The 22176-nt window shown below is 43.6% G+C and overlaps 1 protein-coding gene across 10 annotated transcripts in view; it reads right to left on the bottom strand.

The window, feature by feature from the left end:
* The window catches only part of SEC31A (SEC31 homolog A, COPII coat complex component), a 72855-nt gene extending 54738 nt beyond the window's left edge, over positions 1-18117 (bottom strand). For 9 of the 10 annotated variants that reach the window (XM_027854616.1, XM_027854618.1, XM_027854620.1 and 6 more), the window contains exons 1-7: positions 18065-18117; positions 16662-16744; positions 13708-13831; positions 11342-11540; positions 6998-7093; positions 6427-6567; positions 3680-3822 (exon numbers count right to left, since the gene is read on the bottom strand). In XM_027854616.1, the coding sequence (XP_027710417.1) occupies positions 3680-3822; positions 6427-6567; positions 6998-7093; positions 11342-11540; positions 13708-13831; positions 16662-16740 (782 nt within the window). In that variant the 5' untranslated portion in view covers positions 16741-16744; positions 18065-18117. The remainder of the gene's footprint in view (positions 1-3679; positions 3823-6426; positions 6568-6997; positions 7094-11341; positions 11541-13707; positions 13832-16661; positions 16745-18064) is intronic. The other variant, XM_027854617.1, reaches the window with a different exon arrangement.
* Between the last annotated feature and the right edge of the window lie 4059 nt (positions 18118-22176).

Here is a 22176-nt window from a genome sequence, read left to right as displayed (position 1 = left end):
TGACCCCATGATAGCACTAGTAGGCCTGTCTCAAAGAGGTGTAACAAAGAGGAAAAGGACCACATGTACATAAATAATTATAGCAGCTCTTTTTATGGGGGCAAAGAACTGGAAACTGAGGCGACGCTCATCTATTAGGAACTGAATGAACACGTTATAATACGATATGAATGTGATGGAATATGCTTGTGCTGTAAGAAATGAAGGGAACGGTTACAGAGAAACCTGGGAAGTTTTACATGAACTACTGTATAGTGAATAAAACCAGGAGGATAATTTATATAATGACAATAATAACGGAAAGACAGACAACTTTGATAAGGCTTAAGAACTCTACTCAACACAATGACCAAACATGATTCCAGAGGAATCAAGATAAAACATGCTATCCACGTCCTGACAGCAAGGTAATGGAATCACAGTGTGGCTTGAGATATATATATTTTTTGGACATGTTCAATGCAGGTTTTTTTTCTTTATTATCTTTATTTTTTGCAAGTCTCTTGTTTTTCTTTCTTTTTTCAATTGCATGGAGGTGAGCAGAAGTAAGAGAAAGGAGGCAGACTTGATTAACTGAAAAAATAAAATACAATTTCTTTTTAAAGTAAGAGAATGTCGTGCAAAAATGATTTATAGCACAGACTCTTTGAGCCCTGGAGACTGGGAAAACTTGGCAAGAATCCTCAAGAGCAATCACTCAGGCTCCCACAGTAAGACAGACTGGGTTAGAACCCGGGCCAATATGACACAAGTGTCCCCGGGTATCTAAGAAATAGATAGGGGCAGCTGGGTGGCGCAGTGGATAGAGCACTGGCCCTGGAGTCGGGAGGACCTGAGTTCAAATCCAGCCTCAGACACACAACACTTACTAGCTGTGTGACCCTGGGCAAGTCACTTAAACCCCACTGCCTAGCCAAAACAAAAAAACAAACAAATAAAAAAGAAAGAAATAGATGGGGCCTCACAAAGTTATAGACTGGCCACATGTGAAACTTCAACAATGATGAGCTTTTAACGTGGAGATCAGCAAATCAAGGCGCACTTCTTATGTTCTGATTCCACATGATGGCATGGTACATCAAAATAAAACACAAATCCCAGTACCTGGGCCTGCTGGAAATGCTTTCGTGCAGATGGCAAACCGTGAGTCACATAAAATGGACAGAAGACACAGGGATGTTTTTATATATGCACCAGTATAACATCATAAAATTTGGAAAGAGATCTTAACACTTCTAGGCAATAACGTCATACTGCTTTCTGTCAATGATAACCCAAACTACAAGCTAAAGAACATGCTACAGATCGATTATAATCAACAACTTCCTACTCAAGATTAGATAAAACAGGAGTGGAAAAAAAGGCGTAAATGGAAATCTTAAGAACCTGAAAATAGGGGCAGCTAGGTGGCACAGTGGATAAAGCTCCAGCCTTGGAGTCAGGAGAACCTGAGTTCAAATCCAGCCTCAGACACTTGATACTAGCTGTGTGACCCTGGGCAAGTCACTTAACCCCAACTGCCTCACCAAAAAAGAAAAAAAAAAAAAAAAAAAGAACCTGAAAATACTAGAAATCTGCACTTAATAAAAGCAATAGAAGTAATCTCCTCCTCTCAAGCCTCCTCTTCTGACTGGCTGTTTTCTCCCAGAACTTCCATTTAAGGAGGAGGCCCGGGCTGCAGATGTCACCCTGAGAGCCCTGACCTTTTCCTTCTCCAGCCCATTTTCAGTTGCTTTTTACATGCTGTCGTCCCCCATTAGAAGCCAGGCTCCTTGAGGACAGACACTGTCTTTCTTTATGATTTGATTTGTATTCCCAGAGCTTAGGAGAGTGGCTGGCACACGGTAAGCACTTAATAAATGCTTACTGAATGACTGACTGACACTCAAATGGGAAAATGGCAGTGCTCTGAATGATTCTGAAAAGGAAACACACACATAAAGAATATATTTTCAAAGCCCTTTTGGGGTTTGATGGCACAAATCCAATCGCCTAACTCCTTTCAGCCGCAGCCATCATGAACAAACATGCTCTCCCAAAACATCTGAGAATACAAATATCCAGGAGCTGGATGGGGCAGCATGTGCTCCAAGTATTACCGCAGAAAGGCCTCCAAGGGGAAAGTTGAAGACACCCAGGAATACTCCTAGGTATGGCTGTCAAAAAGGACCAGAGCACGAGTCTGAGAAAACTAGCTCGGACTTTGGAAGATTACATCCATGTCTAGCCAGGAGGGACAACAGAAAACATGAACACTTCATTCCCTGTCAAGGGCAACAACAAAACAAACACGAGAAATGGAATTCTGAAAATCCTGCATACCCTGAACCAAAATTGAAAAGCAAAAGACAAAAGATTAAGGCAAAGAAGTCAAAGCAACACAAAGAACAAAATGAAAAGCCCCATGCCAATCAACACACCAGGCCTGGGCCCACAGTGGTGAAACAAAGACAAAAATGAGGCTCGCATGCTTTGGGTCAGGGGAGACAGGAACAGAATAATTAGATACAAGGTCAATCAGGAGGAGGAAGAGTTCTAAGAGGAGGGCGCCAGGAAAGGCCTGGCTTAGGTCAGGCCTGCACAACCTACGGCCCTCTGGCCGCTCGCAGCAGGCCCAGAGAGAACACATCCTTTGGCACACGGCGGCCGCAGGTTGCACAGGCCTGGTTCAGGGCCTGCCCGAGCGGTGTTGAAGGATACACGGGATTTTAAGAGGCAAAGATGAGGTGGCGGAGCATTCGGAGGAGGAGGATGATGCCAACGTCAGGAAACAGTGCCCTGTTTGAAGAAGAGCCCGAGGGCCACTGTGGCTGGACCACAAGAGAGTACGGGAAGGTAATAATGATGATGAGGTTATGAAGCAAGGCTGGAACCAGATTATCAAATGTTTTAAAATCTAAACAAGAAAGCTTAGAGCTAAGAGACAGACACTGGAGTTTACTGAAGAGAGGAGGGATGTGGTGAGCCGTGCACTTCAGGAAAGTCACTTTGGCAACTCTATGAAATGTGCAGCCAGGAGAGACGTGAGGCAGGAAATCAGATCAGAAAGCTAGGTAATTAGTCCAGTCATGACCACATGAGGAGGGAGAAGAGGATGGAAGAGATAGCACGGAGGGAGGCATGACAGGATCTGGCCATAACCGGGTGTGTGGGATGAAGGGAGAGTGAAGAGACAAGAACTGTAAGTCTGGGGAACTGGAAAGAGGGTGTGGGATCGACAGTCAGAAACTAGAGAGGAAGGTGCATAAAAAGGAAGCAGCAAAAAATTTCTAGTCTATGTTTTCCAACCAAGGCTGATACAATAAAAATACAAGTTGGATCAAAAAAGCAAGAACTGAACATTTATACACTGTTAATATAATGACTAAAAAAGTTACCTCAAACTCGAGCTTCTCTGCAAAATTTGGAAAGCAGAGGTTCCGTGTAAGATCCAGAATTACTGGCCAAGCCCTTTACGGTGCAAGAAGGCCTTCTCAAACTTGTGGCTAAACTGTAAGTGGCTAAACTCATCTATCTGTGAAATGGAGTTTTATTTGTTGTAACAAACTATATTTCAGTGTAGGGAATTAAAGGAAAAACAATTTTCACTTGAGAAAAACAAGTACTCAAAAAACAACTCTGTAAGAGGTCCTAAGTTCAGTGTGTACGTATGTACGTACGTACACACACACACCCCTACCTTGCATGGTTTTCCAAAACACGCAGTGGAGAAGAAGCAAACCGAAGATCCCACATCTGAATCACAGGTAATCTGTCATCTTCGGAGGCAAGAACCATTTGGGTGGCAACATCAGGATGCCAAGCCAATCCCGAACAGTGCATCTGTACATATGTATACAGAATGGACAATAACCCATGAAAAATCAGCTTGGAAGTAAGGATATTTCTTCATTAGCACACATTAATCAAAATTAATCTATTAGTTCAGGACCAATTTGTACACAAAAGAACTACTTTCTTTTTTTCAGTTATTAAAGTTTTTATTAAAAGTCAGAAAGATTAATTTCTGATGCTCTCACTGAATCTATGTGATACCTGGTAACCTGTTCCAGACCAGAATTTTTGGCCAAAATGAATTTTCCTGCTTCATCACAAGGACAAGAACTGGACCCATGATTTCATGCTTCCTTACCCTCTGCTTATGCAGATTAGCACTGCCTCTGCAACTTAGAGTCTGAGACGTTTGTAAAAAATACACAGAATGTAAGAGAAGGACAACTCAAAGGCATCACTAATAAGCAAGACAGATTTGAAAGTTATATGTTGTGGGTTTTCCCTTTTGTTCTGATTCTTCTTTCACAACATGACAAATGTGGAAATACGCTTAATGGGATCATACACGTATAGGCTATATCAGATTGCATGCCATCTTGGGGAGGGGGAATGGAGGGAGGGGGCAAAAATTTAGAACTCAAAATCTTATAAAAGCAAATGTTGAAAACTAAAAATAAATGAATTAATTAAAAAAAAAATTCTTCAATCAAAAGAAAAAAAGAAAGAAAGTTATATGCTGACCTTACTATATACTTTAAAAGAAAAGCAAACTGTATCTAGGAGAGATTCCCAGTTTCAGGTACAGCCCCTTTTTCTGTTCTAAGTGTCTGGAAATGCTCATTTGGTGTTTAAGTACTGAAAAAACAAATTTTTTTCATTTAAAAAAAAAACACAGTCTTAAGAGAACTACTGAGAACACCTAGAGTTTAAGGGACTTGCTCAGAACTTCTTGGCTTCGAGGCCAACTCTTTATCCACTACACCACGCTTGCTTATAACTCAAAAAAGGAATCACCACCAACAAATTTCCAAATATCATAGCACCTTCAGAAATTTTTTCACACTTTTGTAAAAGTGAACAACACATAAATCCTTTTGGTTATTAACTGACTGTCCTTGAGAACAGTTTATCTAAAATTGTCTATCTGACTACATGTTCTCCATAAGAAGCTTCATCACGGTATGGAGGTGAGGCTGGGCTCCCAAAGGACTTGCAAGGGACACCCGGGCTCTGGGAGGTTTCAGACATGGGCCCAACGATGAAGCATCTGTCATCAAAGGCCCAGCCTGGCTAGTTGGCCACAGGGTGATTAATAGTTTGGGCCACAACAACCCTTGAACATTATCTACCAAGTTACAGAGGGGCTGTGAGCTTCATCACCTGACCAAACAACAGATGCCTGAAATAAAGAAATATTCATCGTTCTAGAAGATGTTGAAATGTCTACTGTATACTTGATTTCCTGAGCATTTTATACTACAGCTCTTGGTTCAAACTAAAGAAATATATAGTTTTAAAAACAATGATGTCATGGAGATATCTATCTTAACTAAACTCAATGCACATCACTTCCAGGTTTCTAACTTGGCAAAGTGGGGCCTTGATTCATATGCATTTTATATGCACACTCCCAAGCCTCAAACTTGGAAGGATTTTCTGACTGGGGAATATCACATGCTAAGCAGCAGTCCCTGATGGCTAGGTGCTATATTGTTATTCAGATCTATTCTATACTATAACCATCCCCCTGCCCCTCCCCTCTCCCCCACAAGAACGGAACTTAAGTTTTGGAGCCACCCAGGGAGGACAGAATTCTCTACTGGGGGCAAAAGGAGGGATGGAAAGATTTGGGGGTTAAACGTGTGAGGCAAGAGCATCCCCTAGTAACAAGAGTGCCACAGACCTGACTGGGCCCCTGTTAAAGTTCTTTCTCACAAAAAACCTTTCAATTCCATTTCCTGGGAGGTTTTTTCCAACAGGAAGATCTTTACTACTCTAACAGAAGAGTAAGTGACACTGGGATTACACCATCAGGGTTTGCCAAAAAAGCACTTTCCATACATGCTGAATCTCATCATATATCCTTGAGACACGAGGTTCCACAGGCATCACTGTCCCCATCGACACATGAGAAGACTGAGGTTCAGAGGGATTATTTAGCCTGCCAAGGATCACAGAGCAAACTCGTGAACTGGGCTCTGAGCCTGGGCTTTCTGACTCCAAGGCCAGCACTCTCTCCACCTCAAAGACAGAAGTTAATGGAAAAGCAGGATTTGGCAGTGTGGCCAAATCTGCTTCTGGAACAAGGTCATTTCATAAAGCAAGAGATAACCCCCCAGCCCTTCAACAGGTGAGGGACAGGGACTGAACTCAGCCCAGACTGCCCCTGGAACCTCCCAGATGAAGACAATCCCTCTACCAATGTCAGTCAGCACCTCCTCTGCAACGTAGACTCTTAAGAGTTACCCAGAGCTCCGCGAGGCCAAGGGACCGGTCCGATGTCTCGAAGCCACACACGTCACAGGTGGGGCTCCAGGTGTCTCTGGTTGAAGGACAGCTCTCTAACCATTATACCTCACTGCTTCTCACACTTCAAATACCACAGATTTTAAGAAATCTGACACGTTCTTCACAAATAAAACACAAACTCACCCTATTACTATGATCGCTGACTTTGATTATGGGTTCATTTTTCCTAAGGTCCCAAACGGTAGTGCGGCCACTGGGACTGGCAGAAGCGAGGATGTGCTGAACCTGTCTGTTCCAGGCAATACAGCTGATGTCTTCTGGGGGCTATAAGGACCAAAACAAGCAACTGTCACTCCAAACAAGGTGAAGATCAGGCCACGGAGTTTTGTAAAAGTCTTTGGGAGGTCACCTACTCCACCCTCCTTGTCACAGATGAGGAACCTGGGGGCCCAACAGGTTACATGACTTTCCCAAATTCACACGGCGGCAGAAAGGAATCTGAACCGGTGCTCATCCCAAACCCAGCATCCCGTCCACTGTATTGGCTGCTTTCACAGTTAAAAGCAAGCCTAAGTAAATCTATAAACATCTGTTCCACTGGGGACAAAGTCAACAATAGCAAGTCAAAATTTCACACAAATCTGCATTACCTCTGGAGTAAATTTAAATCTGTCCCACCTCTGCGGCCTCAGAAACCATTCTGGGTAAGCTGACGTCACAATCACTTAACAGAAATCAATGTAATAATTAATACCTGTGTCTTGGCTCCAGGTGTCATGGGAGTTGCAAAATTATTTAAATCCCAAATGTAGATTTCAGACTCATTAGCCCCAGAGGCTACCAGATTAGTCTGCAATTTAAAACAACAAACACAGCTGTCAAAACAAGTCATGAGAAATGACCCTCCTCCCCAGCCACCTAGCAGTTTTTGTTCCTACTTTCCCCATCATGTCATTTGTTAGGAAAAGAACATACAATCAATCAAATGGAATAATGTTTCAGAACCATCTTGTAAAACTTTCTTCATTAAACCATCAAATTCACAAATTAACTGTGGAGAAATGGAGTCTGCTATTCTGGAGCTATGTCTACGGGAGCACCGACACTTTATGCCAACAGGCACTTTTTTGCGATTTTTAAAAAGACTTTGTGGGAAAATTCCTTAAAATCAAACCCCACCATGCCCAATTCCCTCCTATAATTTTGCACCTCCGACACCCCCAGTTGACCATCTTAAAAAGTACAGTTGGCCTGACAGGTCATTCTTTAATGAGATGAAACATGAATAGCTACAGGAGGTGGCTGGTGTGGAATACAACTACCACCAGGCTTGAAAATTCCCTGTACTCTCCTCAGTTCATCCTTGCTGCCTGTGTTACAGGACGGCCACTTCATGGCAGCATAAGAATGTGCCCTGAAAGAAAATGGGGCATTCAGGATAACATGAGAACCACTGTCACCTCCTCCTTCCCTGACTATCCAAGCCCTGAGATACAATTCTGAGCCTGCAACAAAGAACTAGGAAAAAGAAAGGAAGGCTGTGGTGCAGGGTGCTTCGTGGATGCCAGCCGCTGACAGAGAAACTAACTGCCGGGTGCAAATGCAACTACAGCAACAAGGTGGAGGGCACACGCAATGCGTGCCAGGCACTGTGCTGAGCGTTTAACAAATATTATTGTATCATCTGACTCTCAACACACCTGAGAAGTGCTATCATTATTCCCATTTTACAGCTGAGGAAGTGACTTGCCCAGGGCCACACAGCTACTCAATGTCTCAGGTCCTAGACAGATAACCACAACCCTAGAGGCTTAGCAGTTGGGTTGTCTGTTTCAATAACTAAAGCAATTACTTAAAAAGGAATACTTCTAAACTTCAAAAAGAGGCATTTTCAAAACAAAGAGTTTTGTAGTGACTTGGTCTTGTGGGGAAAAAAATTCTTCAACAGAAAATGTAATTATAGCAAAGTGTTACCTATGCTCTACAAACCTAAGGCTATTAACATACACTTCTCCAATCCTATGAACAGTCAGCATGGACTGACAAATTCACGTGCCAAGTTACAACGGGAGCTTGTAATTTCATTGCAGCGACTAGTATCTTTGTTAAAACCTTATGCAAAACTATAGAACTGCACTGCCTTCTTCCCACTCCTGGATATTTGTGTTTTCCTTAAAAACTCGTAAAGGAAGTTCCAACATCAGACAGGGCCAGTCCATGTATGCCAACAGCAGGAAGCAATGAAAGGATTCCTGCACCTTCTTCTCAGATCGCCCCCACATCTGATCCAGCCCTGACTGAGGCTCTGCTGCCCGCACAAACTCAGACAGACAAGTAAGGCGCGAGACAGGCTCATCCCAGCTGCGAGGGGCTCTAGGAGCAATCAAGCCCAGCCCACACCTACAAGGAGTGCCCACGGAGCCCCTGCTGAAGATCACCAGGGCGCTCCTCTGTTCTGCACTAGAAGCCCCTCGCCCCGGCAGTGTGGTCTTCTCATGCAGCACACGCTCCTCGCTGGTCTGGTCCCAGATAGGACTGTCCTTGAGACTCCACGATCCAGCCCAACAGGGCTCCCCGCTGCTCTTCACACACGACGCTCTCTCTCTGCCTCCATGCTTTGGTACAAGCTGTCCCCCTTGCCTCGAATGTACTTTCTTCTTATCTCTACCTCTTAAAATCCCTATTTTCCTTAAAAACTAAAAGCAACATGTGTAACCTATATCAGATTACTTGCCATCTTGGGGAGGGGGAGGCAGAAAAACTTGTAACTTATAAAAAATGAATGTTGAAAACTACGTTTACATGTAATTGGAAAAAATAAAATACTATTTACAAAAAACAAACCAACCAACCCTAAATGCATGCACTACCTTTCTACTTAAGGCCCTTCATTAAGAAATGGCGGCTTCTGGTATGGTGGGAAGAACACAGAGTCTGGAGGGAGAAGATCTGGGTCCAAAGACTGACTCACATCACCATCTCTGTGACCTCAGACAAGTCACTCAACCTCCCCCGTAAGTTTCTTCATCTGAAGCATGAGCCCCACTCCCCACAGGTCCCTTCCAACTATGAGGTGCTGACAGCTAATGCCTTCCCCCCATCCACCACACCCAAAGCTAGCCTGCATTTGTTTTGTCTACACTTCTCTATGTAGATGCCATCTTCCCCAACAGAATGTAAGTTTCCTGAAGGCAGGTCTACTTTGCTTGTCTTTGTAGCCCCAGATCCCAGCACACAGGAAAGGAAAAGGAACTGGACCTAAGGCTGTTTTGGTACAGAACTCCCAGAGGAAGAAATTTCCTCTATCTCTGAAATTTATCTTTTGTTTGTTTTTTAGAGAACTGTCCAAGGCACTGAGGGATTAAATGATTTCTCCATTATCACAGAGCCAATAGTTTCAGAGGCCTGAGTAGTAAGCAAGCATTTAATAAATATTTAATAAGTTACAGGCATCTATGTAATGCATTTGATAGAGTCTGAGACCTGGAACTTGAGACATGAGTTTGAATCCTACCTCACTTAATAGCTCTACGACCCTGGGCAAGTCACTTAATCTCCACTTGCCTCAGTTTCCTCTTCTGTAAAATAAGGATAATAACAGCACCTATCTCCTGTGGTCAGCGTGGGGATCAAATGACTCAACATATATTAGCAGTTTGTTCCTAGCCTGCTAACTATCATCACTAGCTGTTACTGTTGGGTGACTGAATAAGGGGACCTAAGACCCCATAAGGACCTACCCAGTCATCTCTCCCACTTCTGACCTGACTACTGGAGGCCCAACGCCCAGCCTACCCCACTGTGACACGTTACACGAGTCCTAACGAGGGAACCATCATCAGCTCTGCTCTCCTCTGCCCCCACCCCAGAACAGAACCAACTGTGTTCTCCCAGGTGGGCACTGCTATTCCTGGCCTTCCAAAGGAAACACTCGAGCCTAGGGAACTGCCAGGATCACAACACCCCTCTTCTAGTCTGTGGTCAAAAAATGGGAATAATTCATCCATGGAATAGCCCATGGAACATGGGAGTCCACTGGGCTCCCCAAAACCTTACTTCACTACTGCATTCCCAATAGTGACCACTAGATCCTCAGGCCTAGGAAGACTGCAACTGCCCTCCTACTAAATAAACTCCAGGGGAACCAGGATTGTGCCACCCTGGAAAGAAGCCAAGAGGCCCCTGTGACTGGGCCAGACCCAGCTCCCTGAAGAAACCTCAGCAAAGGCAAGCGGTACCTGCACCACAAGCCAGCCAAAAGCCAGGACGCCCTGAGGGATGGGATCACTACAATGAATGCTGGACGTACTAGCTAGGCTTCTGGCAGGGAACCTGGGAAATCCTGGCTCTCCCAAGCTCTAGCTGCCTTGACGATGAGGAAATCCTGGGCTCAGTCTAAAGTTCTGAGTCACAAGTGGGAGTATCAGGGATTCTCCACCCTAGGGCTTAGCATAATAAGGGAGCTGGAGAAGAAGAGGTCTGGCTCGCCCAGCCTGGAAGCCTGACACTGGGAGCCAGACTTCCCCTGTCACCATCCTGGCCAGGTATGCTCGGCTCCCTCCTTGAGCCCTTCTGGAAGATTCTAGGAGACTCATTTATAAATCTTCCGTAAAATCCTAACTCGAATTTCAACTCAGGACTGAAAACCAATGACTTATGGCAACATACTGTCCACTTATCTCCTTTGTATTTTTTAATTGAGACTTTAAAAAATTAGTTTGGTAGGTAAATTTGATACATAGCATCTGTAATCACTGACCATGCTAGATAACAGAATTCATTCTATGTAGGTTAAAAAAAATTATAAAGCAAAAATTCTCCACGTGCAATGATGAAGTTGTGTGTCCTTTTCGTGAAAAAGCATCACAAAGTTGTAAAAGAAACAGTCGTGTTTTCCACATATGGGAAGTTCTACGTTTTGTGAGAGAAGCCTAGGCCCCCACCCCTGACCATTTTTCAGTAATACATGCCATTTAATTATTTGGGGTTTTAACTTTTAATTTCAAGACTGATTACTGATATCCCCCAGTGTCTACCTGCTTCAAAGCACAGCAACACGTGCCCAAGGATCTGTTTTAATCAATTCTCCAAATCTAACCTGGAAGATGTTCACATCCAAGGCTCTCACGGGCCCTGTATGTTTGTCATTCTGGGCAATCACAACATCACTGTCTCCAGCAATAATTCTGGAAGGATCATACAAAATGATATTTCCATTTTCACCCCCTGCAATTAAGACTCCAGAAAGATTTCCTTTGGAATCCATCTTATGAGGTCCCCAAATCAATTTGTGGTACCTGAAAGACAAAAGAAGCAGAACTCATCCACGGTGCCAAATAAAATTCAAGGGCTGCAATCATGCCCCACCTGCCTCTCTACACCCTATTCTGTGAAAAGCATTTCAACTTTCAGAATCTAATTTAAACATCAGAGAGAAATAGCATTCCTGTGTATTCAACCATAAAGAAAGAACACAAATATCTTCTGCAGAAACAAATTAGAAAATTAGCCCAAGGCATCTGAAAAACAAATGGACACTATTAGGATATATATAACAGTCCCTACACTGAAGCAGACTGCAACCTGTCTCTAACTTAGCAGGTGGTCTTTCAGAGGATTTATGGCTGAACTGGGAATGAGTCTCTCTAAACTCAGAAAAAAGACACAAAATATATTACCAATATCGTTCCCTACTCAACACCTTTCAAGTTTAGTAGGAATTGCTAAGGGTGACATTCTTCTGGCATAGCTTTTAAAACCCAGGGTCCAGAATAGATTTGGTTGGGAAAATTAGAGTTACTAAAAGTAAATGACTCAAATGAGGAAGAAAGCCAAGCTACCAAAAGTCACATGAAAAAATGCTCAAAATCACCAATAATTCTAGGAAAACAAATTAAAACAATTCTGAGGTGCCACAACACAACCATCAGATTGGCAAAGTTGACAAAAAAGAAAATGATAAATGCTGGAGAGGCTGTGGGAAAACAGGTACATTAATGTACTGTTCGTGGAACTGTGAACTGGTCTAGTCATTCTGGAAAGCAAGACAGAACCATGGCTCCAAAAGTTATTCAAATGTACACCCTGTAACTCTGTGATACCACTACTAGGCCTATACCTCAAAGAGATCAAAGAAAAAAGAAAAGGACCAATATGTGTAAAAATATTGATAGCAGTTCTTTTTGTTGTAACAAAAATTGGAACTGAAGGGATGTCCATCAATTGGGGAACGGCTGAGAAAGTCATGGTATGTGAAGGAGAGGGAAGACCCTTGTTCTGGGGATGACGTAGGGGATAGTTTCAGGAAAAGCTGAGAAAACTTGCATGAAGTGACACAGGAAAACATGAAGTGGAACAAGGAGAACAATTAGAGTGCACTGAAGAGTCTCTACAATGGGTAATTATAAAAAGAGAAAAGGAAGAGGTGATGCCATCACCACCAACAGACACATTTTATCTGGATGGGAACTAAAAATCACCTACCTGTTTCTCATGTTAATTTAGCCCAACAAGCATTTATTAAGCACCTAACACAAGTCCATGCCAGGCACTGGGCTAGACATTAGGGATACAAAATGAAGACAAAATGAAAACAGTCCCTGACCTTCAGGAGCTTACATTCAATTGGAAAAAGAAAACAAGCCACAGAATTGTGGGTTCTTGAAGTAGAAAGAGGTCTCAACCCTCCTGGGCACAGAGGAGGGAGAATCACTCTTTCATACCAATTCTTTTATCGAAATTAAATGGGCAGAGATCCGCAACTGAAATACTTTAACAACTGGACCATAACTAGCTGTATAAGCCACAAGGAAATCTTTTCATCTCTTTCATCTGCAAAATTAGGGGGTTGGACTAGATGATGCCAAAGGTCCCAATCCAGCACTCAAATCTGAGGTAGCTATGATTCTAAAACGACTGTGTATAATTTGCAGAAATTGAGTATTTTAAGATCACCGTCCATCACTTAAGTCATTAGTGGTTTTGCAAGAGCAACCAGAATCCTGCAATAAAATTCTTGTTGTCTCACTGGACCTACTTTCTCATATTCTCCAAATGATAGGAAAAAAAAAGATTTTTGTTTTGGACCTGTGATTCCACGGACATAGGAAAAGTCCCTAAGAGGACACTCCCCCTACCAATGCAGGTAGGCACCTGCTTTCAACTTACAGCATTGCCTGCAACAACTGACAGTAACTAAGACTTGTCCAGGAGAAAAGAGCATCTTAAACAGTTAACAGTGTGGAAAACTTTTCTTTAAACTATTATTATGAAAAAACTGAAGCATTATCGCACCAAGTCAAACTCAAGGGATTTCCAACCATTTTCTCCTATTTTATGAAGTGCCCCACATCACTGATGACATTTCATGCAATTGTTTTATAATTCTGGACAGAATGGGCACCAACCACAAACAGCAATGTACGATATTTGCAAACAGTGTTAAGTGTAGACTGAGCTCCATACCTATGGGAAGAAGAGAAAGTAGCACAAGATTTCATATCCAATGATGGATCAGACAGGTCTAATTCAAATATCTCCAGGGAAGCATTGGTACTGAATGTTGCATCCAACTGCTGAGCAGATGTTCCTATGAAAAATAATTCAAAAAAGAAGCAGCAAATTAGGGAAAAAATCCTTATAACAAATAGTTTCTATAAAGATGTCCTAACAAAGATGCATAGGGAACTGATACAAATAAACATGTTACCAATGGACATACAAAGGGACTGAATCATTAAAAGAAATGTACATTAAAACAGCTGACGCTTTAACCTCATCTATCAAACTGGCAAAGATGACATAAGATAAAAATGTCAAGGTTGAAAAGGAAGATACTATGGTTCCGTACTGTGAAGCAGTTCAACCATTCTGGTATACAATCTGGTATTCTATTAAGAAGTCACCAAACCATACATGTCATTTGAACCAGTACATACTTAGGTGGCACAGAGGATAGAGCACTGGGCCTGGAGTCAGGAAGACCTGAGTTCAAATATGGCCTCAGACACCTACCAGCTGTGCAACCCTGGGCAAATCACTTCATCCTGTTTGCCTCAGTGTCTCATGTATAAAATGAGCTAGAGAAGGAGATGGCAAACCACTGTAATATCTTTGCCAAGAAAATCCCATATGAGGTCAGAAAGAGTCTAAAATGACTGAAATAAACGAACAACAACAATCAATACCTCAAAGAGATTAAAGACAGAGGGATAAAATATTTATAGCAGCCATTTTTATCATAACAAAGAACAAGAAGGAAAATAGGTGGCCACAGATTCAAGAATAAGTGAAGAAATCCATAGTATATCACCATATTAACAAACCTTTAAAAAAATACAAAGAATTCAGAGAAATTTACTGAACTGAATTTGAAGAAAGTAAGCAAAAGCAGAACAATTTACATAATGATAACAACACAAGAAAAAAACAATGAAAAACTTTTTAACTCCAATCAAAATCATTACTTCAATAACTGACAGTGAACCAAGGTTCTCACTTTTCTGGCAGAAAGATGGTGGACCACACATGAAGCATGAGGCACACAGGGCCAATGCAGTGATTTTTTTTAAGACTCAATTTACTTGTTAGAAAGTACTGAGTTTCACAGGCTTGGGTTTCTTGTCTTTTTGGGGGGGGGAGGGGTGTTGAGGTCACATTGGGAAGTGAGAGTTGTTAAAAAAAAGTGTTACTTGCAAATTAAGACAACTTTGAGGTACCACCTCACACCTGTCAGATTAGCGAACATGACAGAAAAGGAAAATGATAAATCTTGCAGAAGATGTGGGAAAATTGGGACACCAGTGCACTGTTGGTGGAATTGTGAACTGACCTAACCATTCTGGAGAGCAATTTCGAACCATGCCCAAAGGTCTATAAAATTCTGCATACCCTTTGATCCAGCAATACTTTATCCCAAAGAGATCATAAAAAAAGGGAAAAGGACCTACATGTACAAAAATATTTATAGCAGCTGTTTTGTGGTGGTCAAGAATTGGAAACTGAGGGGATGGCCCATCACCTGGAGAATGGCTGAACAAATTGTGGCACGTTATTGTAATGGAATACTATTGTACTATAAGAAATGATGAGCAGGCAGATTTCAGAAAAACCTGGGAAGACTTATATGAAGTGATGCTGAGTAAAGCAAAAAGAAAACATACACAGTAACAGCAACACTGTACGATGATCAGTTATGATTGACTTAGCTCTTCTCAGCAATGCAAAGATCTAAGATATCTCCAAAAGACTAATGATGGAAAATGCTATCCACATCCAGAGAAAGAACTATGGATTCTAAATGCAAACTGAAGCATACTATTTTCACTTTTTTTTTTTTTGTGGCTTTCCCCTTTTGTTCTGTTTCTTCTTTTACAACATGACTAATGTGTAAATGTTTACATGACTGCACATGCCTAACCAATATCAGATTGCTTACAGTCTTGGGAAGAAGATATGGGAGGGAAGAAGAAAAAATTTAGAACTCAAAATCTTATGAAAAATGAATGCTGAAAACTATCTTTAAATGTAATTGGAAAAAATAAAATACTTTTTATCCAAAAGTATTGAAAACATTTTAAAAATACATTTATCAATGCATTTGTCCCCAATCCTCTTTCCAAAAAAAGTCTAAAATTAACAACATTAGGTCTTTCCTTTCAATTTTCTTTTTTCATAAGAAATTTCATTTTTAGTCATTCAATAAAGGTTTATTAAGTACCTACTCTGTGCAAGGTACTGGCGTAAGTGTTGGGGAAAACAAAGAAAGATACAAGACAGTCCGTGCTCTCAAAGTACTCACAGTCTAATGGGGGAGAGAACATGGCAAACCACGTATATAAATAAGCTCTATATACAAGATAAATTGAAAATAATCAACTGAGGGAAAGTGCTAGGAAAGGTTTCCTTTAGAAGGTGGAATTTTAGTTGGGACTTGAAAGAAGCCAGGACACAGAGATGAGGTGGGAGGGCATTCCAGGCAAGGAGGACAGCCAGTGAAAATGCCTAGTACTGGGAGATGGAGTGTCTATGCAAGAAAGAATGGCAAGAAGGCCAATGTCACTGGATGTAGGGGGCAGGGGGTAGGAGGAGGTGAAAAGACTGGGAAGGAAGAGAGCTCCAAATTAAGAAGGGCTTTAAAGTATTTTACAGTTCCTTTTGGAGGTGACAAGATAGGACTTTATCCTATCCAAAATCTTGACATGTATGACATCAAGCAGATATCTGAATAGAAATAAGAAAGGAAAAGCAGAACATAACTAAAAGAAGACAGGTGGAACAAATAATTTTTCGGACCAAATGTGACATTTCTCTAAAAGACAGTCTCTTGTCTGCTTATGAGTATAATAAAATAATTTGCTGCTATTAAAAAAAACTCTAAGCAAACTTATTTTTAGGCAAAATGTCCCTCATCAGCTTACCTGTAGCCAGGTAAATGGGATGACACTGGGCAGGGCTCCATGCCTGTGTGGCTGTTCGGTCCACTTCTTTTAACTTCATCCTGCTGTACAACGATATCATGGAGGCAGCATTACAATGCCAGAAACCCACTACCATCCCCACTCCGCCTGACGGACCTGTCTAAGGCAGCCTTACAGATAAACAAACTAACCATGAACGCTAAATACCAGAGGAAACTGACCTATTCAGCAGACTTTTTTTTTTTCAATCCACACCAGTAATTTTATTGTTGTAGATAGCTCCCAATGAAAAACTCCCTCAACCAAAGCCAACCTGCACCAGCTCTGCAGTGGTGAGGTTAGAAAATTGCCAGAGGCACTGAGAGGTTAAGTGATTTATCTCTTAATCCGGTAAGCTTCATCAGCCCGGCAAACAGAGGCAGATTTCACATCTTCCCAGTGAAACATCAGAAATCCTCAAAAGTGAGGAGGCCAATACAAAAGACAGGATAAATATCATGATAAATCAGCTAGTGCATGAAACTCCGTTTCCACAGTTTTGTTGCTAAGTATCTTTCAGAGGAAAAAACCTTTAAGTATTCAAACTCTAGGTTACAGAAGAAATAATGAGACTTACAGGCTATAACTGGGCATTAAAGCAACCCACCCATCCTGACACTTCTTATGGCAAAGGGAAAGAAATCAGACTTGGAAAGGGAAACCACGCCAGCCCAGGAAGGAGCACTGAGACACAGGGTCATGAGAACTTTGATGGACTTTACTCTGATTATTTGTTTAACAAAACCCAAACTTGGTAGAAAGTGAGTCCTGATCTTTTTCCTTCCTCTTTTTCTCCCCATCCTCTGTCCGGTGTCTCCTGCTGAGACGGAGCAGGTCTGCTGACCGGACCCGGCCCGATGACCGGCGGTCTGTCCGTCCCACACAAGCCCAGCTCCCGGGAGAGGTGGGGGGCTGCTCCGCACCCCCAAACCCAGCTGCTTCTGCATCTGCCCCCCGGGGCGCAGGGGGACCCCCAGGCTAGGAAAAGGGGATGCAATGCCGGCGCCCCTGCGGGCGTGCCCCCCAAGGCCGGTCTGCGCCCCCCCCCCACAGCGGGGGAGCCCGAGCCGGGCTCGCGGGGGGAGGGGAGGAGGAGGGGATCAAAGGTCCCTGACAGCCCAGAGCCCGGGAGCCGCGGCCCTGGGAGGAGCCGAAGGGCAAACGGGGCGAGGTGGGGACTCGGGGTCCGGCCTCGGGCTTGGGGGGGCCCGAGCTGGGGCATCCCCCGGCCGGCCTGCCTCGGTTTCCCCATCCTCCCCGGTGGGCGGAAGGATGCAGTCGTGAGCCCCGGCGAGGCAGGGGGTACCGGGCACCTGCGGGGTGCTGAGGCGCGGGGGCTGGCCCGGCCCTGGCTCCGTACGCACCTGAGAGCCGAGGGATCCGTCCCTGGGGCTCCGCCGGGGCCGGGCCGGGCTCGCCGCTGTCGCCGCTTCGCCGCCGGCTCCGAGCCCGCCGCGGAGGAGGAGGAGGCGCCGGCGCCCTGCACGGACGGTCCGGGAGTGGAGGCGACAGGGGACCGGGGCGTCTGTCAGGCCGTCGGGCGATCGGTCGGTCACTCAGTCAGAGCGCCGCGCCTCCGGACGCCGCCGCCGCTGCCCCTCCCCCCGACCGGTGAACTTCTCCAACGTGGCAGCCGCGGCCCGGCCCCGCCCCGCGAACACTTCCGGGAGCAAAGGGGGCGGGAGGGCGGGGTGGAAGAAGAAAGGTTTTCCCGGGCGCAGGCGCTCATGCAGCCGCAGGGGCGCTCCGTCCTGCGCAGGCGCACACGCTGCCAGGGGGGGAGCTTCTTGCTGGCGCAGGCGCGCCAGAGACCACACTTCCGGTATCCGGCGGAAGGAGAGCCAATCCCGCGAGTTACGCGGACTTATTCATTTGCACCTCGGAGAGGCGGTTCGGTATCCGTCCCCCAGTCCTCCTGCCCCCGTGGTCAGGGTCACAGGTCATCGCGCAGAGCTGGAGGCCTCCCCGGACCTGGGAGGATGCAGGGTCAGGGGCCTGCCGGCGGGATCGGGAAACCTGGGCCGCTTGGGACAGAACCAGGAGCGGCCGGCCCAAGTCAGAAGGCCGGGGGCGCTCCAAATCCTGGCTTATGGGACGTACGTGGAGCCCGAGGCACTTTGCGGACATTGGCGCGAGCCTCCTAGCCGAGGTGACTTACTTGCCCGTGGTCAAGCAGCAAGGGTGAATGGGAAAGCATTTTCGCTGAATTCCAAGTCAACGTGACGACATAGGATTTAAGTTCGATATAGGACTTAAGTTCGGAGTATTAAGTACCTACGACGTCAGGAACTGCCGAGTAGGCATGATAGTGACGCATAAATCTGGCCCCTGCCCTCACGGTGCTCGCACTCTGTCAGAGGGATTTTCTCGGACTGGAAGCCTGGTGAGCTAGAGGCAGGGGCCAGCCAGGGAGGTGGAGCCTGCTGTGTTGTAGAGCGAAGGGGAAGTGGGGGCTGAGAGCTATGAAGGGCCTCCATTCTAGCAGTGTGACCCCAAGCAAGTCCCTTAAGCCATCTGCCTCAATTCTTTAATCCAGAATTACAGCACCTGCCTCTCGAATTATTGTGAGGACAAGTAAGTGCTAGCGATTTATTAGGTGAAGGGCGAAACACAATTTTATATTGGATCCAAGTGGTAACGGGAGCCACTTAAGTTTGTGTCTCCCGGGCTTTCGGAGGTAATCACTGAGGTAGGGATACCAATTAGAACCGTCCAAGAGTCAATTTATACAAGATACTCTTAACACAGGCCTGCACAACGTAACACCTAAGTTTACAAGTTGTGCAGGTCTGATTGGATACGCAGAGGGACGGTACATGAAGTCCAAGAAGGAGGTTTCAAGCCTCCTCGGATGGTCATACCCTGGGTGAGTTTGAGATACCTATGTGATGGGGATAAGCTCAACAAGATAAATTAGAGGTAGATCTATAAATCTGGAAATTAGATCCTGGCTAGCTATAGTTACATACAATAGGCTCTATTGTAGGGCCAAAGCAGCTGGGGGTTAGGAGTGCTTACCTAGCCTATTTACATGGAAAGACCCATACAAACTTGAAACAGGGATGCTGAAGGGCCACGTAATGGATATCTCTGATCTAGTAACTAGCAGAATTCATTCTGCATTTGTATTCAATATACAAGGAAAAAAAAGCCAATTTGCTACTTTTTTCAAATCATGGGGGTCTTTTACTGTTTGGTCAATCTTGTACACATACTAGATTTTGTACGGTTTTGCATGTTCGAATGGTATTTTAGTACCAGCGGTCAGCTTAAAATTAATGTCATTACATGCCATGTTTCAAGCCCCATGCTATCTCCTAGAGATACAAAAACAAGAGGGTTCCTACTCTCAGGTTTGCTGGTGAAAGAACAAAGGGAGGTGGAAACAGGGAATGGGAGGAGAGCTCTGGTAGGTGGGGTAGACTGAAAGGAGCTGGGAAGTAAGCAAGCCCTCATTTTTTATGAATGTTAAGGGTCTGTGGGAGAACTTGCTATTAAGAGATTTATGGAATCTTACAAACCAAAGATTTTGAATGGATGGCATACAAGTTCAACTCAGAATTTAACCTTTCAATCCCTGAGCAGAATTTTACTCAAGCCAATTTAAGCACATTTACAGAATTTTGAAATTGCCACCTATTCCAACCTGCTTAACCTCCCAAAAGGGGAGGGGGAACTCCATCACTGTCCATCTCATCCAGTTTACAAGTGACCTCTCCCATCTGCAACCTTATAAAGAAAAAATGATAACTAAGGGGGTACACATCAATTGCTTTAAAAAATAAGAGTATAGGGTGTTCAGTGTGCTACAATCAAAAAATCATTTTAACATTAGATGTCTTTTTGAATACTTTTTTAATTTTAATTTTGTTTTATTGAAGATGGCAAATTTTTGAGAAAGTCAACTTCGTACTTGGTTAACTCAAATCCACAACAGCAATAAGAAAGTTTATTTCCTATTTATAAGGAGGCTCCCCACAGAAATTTAATTAACTGGATGAAAAAAATTCAAAGAAACTGGCTCAATTTTTAGATAAGCCTGTATCTGGGAGACGCTGAGTAAGTGAAGAGACTGTGGCTCAAATTGAGAGAGCCTTTGAATAGAATTCCACAAAATAAGTTTTGTCATGCATCTGCTGAAACAACATTCCAAAACCCACAGCACTGAACTAAAACGCTGAAACTCCACAAGCACGAGGTCTCAAGTCACAACCTGTAAATCAAAGATGACAATAATCAATATTGGGGAGATTATGGTAAGATGGGTACACTAATGTTGGTCAAGCTATAAATCGGTAACATTAGAAAGGTATTTTAAGAGTTTGGAATCTGCCAACTAAAACTACTTAAAGGTCCATTCTCTTTGGCCAAGAGATTGAACAGAGAGGTTTTACCCCCAAGGAGGGTCACTGTTAAAAAGTCCCCACTTTGCACTTCTTGTGGTAGGAAAGAGTCAGAAACTAAGTAGGTACATTTAAGAACAAAGAAAACCATACAGCATGATACAGATGAGAGTCACACAGATACAAAAAATTTAGATTTAAAGAACTGACGTCTATAAAGCTTACCATTTTCTCTAATAGTATAAATTAGTACAACTGGAAGGGACCTTAGATCATCTGGTCATCTCAGTTTATAGATAAAGCTGAGGAGAGTGACCTGACCAAAGTCACAGCCGTAGTGTTGCTGTGGTATCAAAGCTCAGGTGTGCTGACTCCACCACCCTCCAGAAATCTTCATCAAATTCTGCAGGTCACTTTCTTCATGATGTCATACTATCCAGTTTTATTCCTAGGGAAAAGACTCAGATCAATATGTATGAAAATAACTCAAAACAAAATTCAGACGTCGCCAACGTGTGGGTTTAATTTGCCTAACTGTGCTTGGTTATAAAGTAGGGCTTTTGGGGGGAAGGAACAAAAGGGAGAAACGGAAGGTCCAACAATGGTCATAGACATGTTTTATATATCTATATATATATATATATAAATAAATTGAGCTGTATATAGCAATCAGTTGGGCATAATCATTTTTTTTTCTATTCTACTTAGTATATGGAAGTACTGTTTTTAATCAGTTCTACCACGTGATTTCATTTGATTGAGAATCATGAAAGCAGAAACTTGGAGTGAACTTTTTTGAAATTAGGTTAGCTGTCTTATAGATCAGTTACCTAGTCACTAAGGCCACCAAAGGTGACTAAATCCGAGTCTGCAAAAATTATTGTTTGAAAAGCAGCTTTCACACCCCCCTCCCCAATACTGCTTTCTGGTTCCAAGGTAATTGACATACATATCTCATTTAATCAAGGTGATTTTACTTTGCAGTGGCTACAACTAACCTCAGAGACAAGACCTTGGTTCAAGACCTGGTATACATACTGGTTCTATGGTTCTATGACCCTGGACAATTCACTTGACCTCAGTGCCCCAGGCTACTTATTACTTACTGTCTGTAACTTGCAGAAGGTGCCAAC

Source organism: Vombatus ursinus, unplaced genomic scaffold, assembly GCF_900497805.2.
Source record: "Vombatus ursinus unplaced genomic scaffold, bare-nosed wombat genome assembly UNPS02010461.1, whole genome shotgun sequence".
NCBI lineage: Eukaryota > Metazoa > Chordata > Mammalia > Diprotodontia > Vombatidae > Vombatus > Vombatus ursinus.
Note: the sequence above shows the minus strand (reverse complement) of the source record. Positions and strands in the feature narration are given on the sequence as shown.